General features: G+C 64.4%; 2 protein-coding genes across 10 annotated transcripts in view; one reads left to right on the forward strand and one right to left on the reverse strand.

Annotated features, from left to right (window-relative positions):
• The window catches only part of LMNTD2 (lamin tail domain containing 2), an 8892-nt gene extending 8422 nt beyond the window's left edge, over nt 1-470 (forward strand). The window contains exon 15 of the mRNA XM_006164475.3: nt 466-470. Within this exon, the coding sequence (XP_006164537.1) occupies nt 466-470 (5 nt within the window). The remainder of the gene's footprint in view (nt 1-465) is intronic.
• LRRC56 (leucine rich repeat containing 56) overlaps nt 7-3992 on the reverse strand; it is a 19984-nt gene continuing 15998 nt past the window's right edge. For 7 of the 9 annotated variants that reach the window (XM_006164447.2, XM_006164446.2, XM_006164444.1 and 4 more), the window contains 6 exons: nt 3470-3653; nt 2767-2922; nt 2622-2686; nt 2347-2486; nt 1999-2132; nt 7-1006 (listed from right to left, as the gene is read on the reverse strand). In XM_006164447.2, coding sequence (XP_006164509.1) covers nt 678-1006; nt 1999-2132; nt 2347-2486; nt 2622-2686; nt 2767-2922; nt 3470-3653 — 1008 coding nt within the window. In that variant the 3' untranslated portion in view covers nt 7-677. The remainder of the gene's footprint in view (nt 1007-1998; nt 2133-2346; nt 2487-2621; nt 2687-2766; nt 2923-3469; nt 3654-3992) is intronic. The other 2 variants (XM_006164445.1, XM_006164448.1) reach the window with 2 other exon arrangements.

Here is a 3992-nt window from a genome sequence, read left to right on the forward strand (position 1 = left end):
GTAGGCGTCCGGGGATTGCCAGGGGAGAGGGACAGGGGCGGAGGAACCCGGGCGAGGCAGGTGGAGACAGCTGCATAATTTATTGAACCAACTTTGCCTACAAAGTAAACCGCATTTCTGTACACCAGAAGAGTTGGAAATGATTTTCTTGGTTTTCGGAGCATCTTGACCCAAGAGGAGGGAACTGGTTGCTTCATTCCTGAGCAGAGAACCCCGCAGATCCACCAGAGATGAAAGGCCTGGCTAAGGCCTGGGCAGCTTGGAGCCAGCACCGGGGACCCTGGGCCACAGCACCTTGAGGGGGGAGGGGCTCAGAGTTCTGGGACAACTGGACTGAGAGCCCACAGGGGTATGGGTGGACACCCAGCCCCGCCTCAGCTGCCTTGGTGGCAGCCCAACTCTACCTGGGGAAGTCTCTCCTGGGCAGGCCAGGCCTGGGGCCAGCCGGGGCTGCCTCACACCCAGGCTAAACCCAGCCCTGGCCTCTTGCTCCCTGGCTGGTCCCAACCGCCACTCCCCTCCACCAAGAGGAGCCTCTGCAGGGCCAGGCCTACCTCCCACCCCCAACACACCCTCCCAGATGCTCTGGGGCCCAGAGGCCAGAGTCCATATGGGGCTCCCACAACCACAGGGTGCCCCTTGGCCCCAGTCCTGGCAAGCTTGGCAGTGTTGGGCATTTATGCCAAGGGTGGGAATGGGCTGGGGTGACTGGGGGCCAGGTGCTGCAGGCACCGAAGGCCCGGGGACCTGGCCACTGCTTCTCGTGCTGCCTTTGGGTCTAGACGTCCCTGGACTCGAGGGCTTGGGCTTGAGGTCACCTCCAGGGCTCTCAGGGTAGTCACTGCAGCCAGCCCCTGACCTAGGTCAGACCCCAGACTGCCCAGGGCTCTGAGCCGACGTCTCCTGAAGGGCAGGTCTGCAGACCCCCAGGGGGAGCTGCTGCCCCAGTCAGGTGGGTGTTTGGGGGGAGAAGGGGTCAGGTGACAGCCCGTGGTCCTGGGAAGTTCTAGAAAGCAAGGAAGGAGACAACTTGTCAGAGTGGCACTGTCAAACGAGGGGCACCAGGTTTGGGGGGCACCACAGGCAGAGTGTCCACTGTGGCTCTCCCGAGCTGCACCCCTCTGCCCCATTTCCTGTGTCTCCCAGCCTCATGACCTTGGCCTGTGATTGGGCTGGCCCACCTCTGGGCATGCAAGGAGGCCCTAGGGCCTGGCTCTGGTTTGCACCCTGTGGGTCCAATCCCTGAGGGCCTGCTCACAGGCTAGTGGCCTCTGCCGCTTCTAAGCTCGACTATGGAGTGACGTTCCAGCACACATTGGGCAGGTGGCTGTGGTCACCTAGGGCCCACCTGGAGCCGGGATCTGCAGCAGGAGGCCTCAGCGCCCCTTTGTCCCTGAGCCTCCCTGCTCTGTCACCACTCCAGCCACCTCTCCTCCTGCCGGCCACACTGCCTGCTCTTCCCTCACTCCTCCATTCTTGTCCGCTCCTCTGTCCAGCTCCCTCCCCAAGCACCAGCTCGGCCTGCCCTATTCCCTGTCCATCCTGACCCCTTTGACGGGGATCTCCACACAGAGGCCATGTCCCGTCCCCAGGCCTACCCACCCTGTTGGGTAGGGGTTTCTGCCTCACAGTCACAGTCACTCTCAAACCAGCGTCCCGGAGAGGGCCTGGCCTGGCTCAATTCTGTGTCCGCGAGCCCAGAGCCCAGCGCAGGCCCTGTCTATGGGTGAGATGGCAGTGCCCTCCCAGCAGTGGGCACATCTTGCTCGCCAGCCCTTACCAGGGGCAGCTCACTCCTCTGGTCCAGGCCCCTCTCAACTCTGCTTCTACCAGCCCCTGTGGCTCGTGGGTGGGGGACATGAGGTTGGCCCTGGACTGTGAGTCCCTATAGGAGAAGGCCTTCCTGTCACAGCCCATCCCAGAGCCTGACTGAAGGAGACAGGGCGTGCCAGTCTGAGGGGACATGTCAGGGCACCCTCAGGCTGGCAGGCTCAGTACCTGAGGCTGGGCGCGGGGCGCTGGGAGGGCGCTTGGGCCCAGCCTGTTCCTCTTGTTCTTCTGGGGCCCTCCGTGGGCTCTGGGGGAGTGCAGTCCCTTCCTGCTGGGATTCCAGGTGGCTAGAGGGGAGGGGGCTGGAGGGAGGGAGAAAAGCTGGAGCCCCATCCTCCCTTGGAGCCAGTCTCAAATGAAGTTTCTCTGGGATGGTCCACCAGCCGTGGGCTCCCCAGACCACACCTTTGGCCCAGCCAGGGACCAGTGACCACTCAGCCAAGGCAGCCCCTAGCCTCACCCGCCTCCACCAGCCAGAACGCACACTGGTAGGACTCAGTGAGAGGGGGCACCCACCACAGGCCGGGCTCCCTCCAGGCCTGAAGCCCAGCCATGGCCAGATGGTCACAGCTGCCCGAGTCGGGTTCCGCGGTGGAGGTGCTGGCGGCCAGGTGTTCTGGCTCGTGCTGAGGTAGCTGCTCTGAGGGTGTCCAGGCCTGGGGAGGAAAGGGGCTGGTTTGTGGACCCTGGCCCTGAAATGGTGTTCGGGCAGGGCACAGTCAGGATGGGAGCCCTGGATGCTGGCCCACTGTGGGGTTGGAGCCCTGAGCTGCTCGGGTGCGGGGGCGTACCTGGCACTGGTGTCTACGCTCGCGTAGGCCTTTGATGGGGTTCCCACAGAGGACCTGGCCAGCACCTGGAGAAGAGGGCAGGGCTGGGGCTGGTCTGGGGTCACGGGGCTGCAGGGCCAGCTGCAGGCTGGGGCCGGCCGGTTACCATGGGTGAGGTTGCTGGCGTTGTCCTCTGAGGCCAGGTCATCCGGAAGCAGGCCTTCAGGCGCGGGGCCCCCGGGTAGCAGGGAGAGGGGCCAGGGCCTGGGGGTCCGGGGCTGGGTCTCAGGCAGGGGCAGCTCTGGGTCTCCATGGGGGTGATCTGTGTGAGGGGCAGAGTCAGAGGTCTCAGGGCCCACGCCAGCTGGCCAGTCCGAGAGCTCACCACACACTGTCCACAGACCGGGGACCTGACACCAGCGAGCTGTGCCCCAAGCCAGCTTCTGACACTCTACTCCCATCTGGAAAGACCATGAGCCTCCCACCATCCTCTCCCTTTGCAGAGGGATGGGGGCTCCTGGAGCTACTCAAACGGACAGTGTCCTGGCCCAGGGGCGAATGTGCACGGCTCTGGGGACCAGGGTAAGGATGTGGCCGTTGAGCTCTGAGAGGCCTGGCGGGCTGGGGAGAAGACTTTCCCTGGTAGGGGACTGGGGTGGGACTTCTCCTTTCGGGGAGGGGCTGGATGGGAGACCTCTCCTTCCCAGGGGCTGAGGGGGAGACCTCTCCTCTTGGAGGGGTGGGAGGGAGATCTCTCTTCCTGGGGAGGTTTTTTGGGGAAACTCTCCTCCCAGGGGGCTGGGGAGACCTCTCCTCCTAGGGGGCTGGGGAGGTCTCCCGGGAGGTCTGCAGGCAGGTGGGGGCTGTACCCAGCCAGGGGAGAAGCCTGCCCAGGACGCGGGTCTCCTTGATGGCCTCCTTCACCATGAGCCAGTCCTGGTTCAGCTTCAGCGGCGCTGGCAGGCCCGTGTGCGTGGCCGGCACCTCGTCCAGGACCTGCAGCTGGGGGATGAGCTTCCTCACCTCTGCCCTGTAGTTGTAGTCCACGGGCACCTGCAGGGTGGAGGGTGAGGGGTGACAGGCCTGGGTCCAGGGTCCTTCAGACCAACTCTGCCCAGGGCTCCCTCTCCCAGACCCTGCGTAAGGTTAGGACTACCTTGGGTCAGTCTCAGTCCGTTGGGACTGCAGGAGCCTGCACTCGGGATGAGAGACTCACTCTCTGGGCCCACAGCAGGGTCTGGCCTGTAGAGCAGCCAGTATGCACAGGGGAACAAAGTCCCAGCATGCAGTGCCACCAGGTGGCAGCTCATGGGGCAGGCACGTGAGCTCGCTTGCCGGGCCTGTGACAGCTTCAAGCAGGGCATGAGCCGCCCTGATGCATGGGTGCATTCC

Source organism: Tupaia chinensis, unplaced genomic scaffold (assembly GCF_000334495.1).
Source record: "Tupaia chinensis unplaced genomic scaffold, TupChi_1.0 Scaffold143624_1, whole genome shotgun sequence".
NCBI lineage: Eukaryota > Metazoa > Chordata > Mammalia > Scandentia > Tupaiidae > Tupaia > Tupaia belangeri.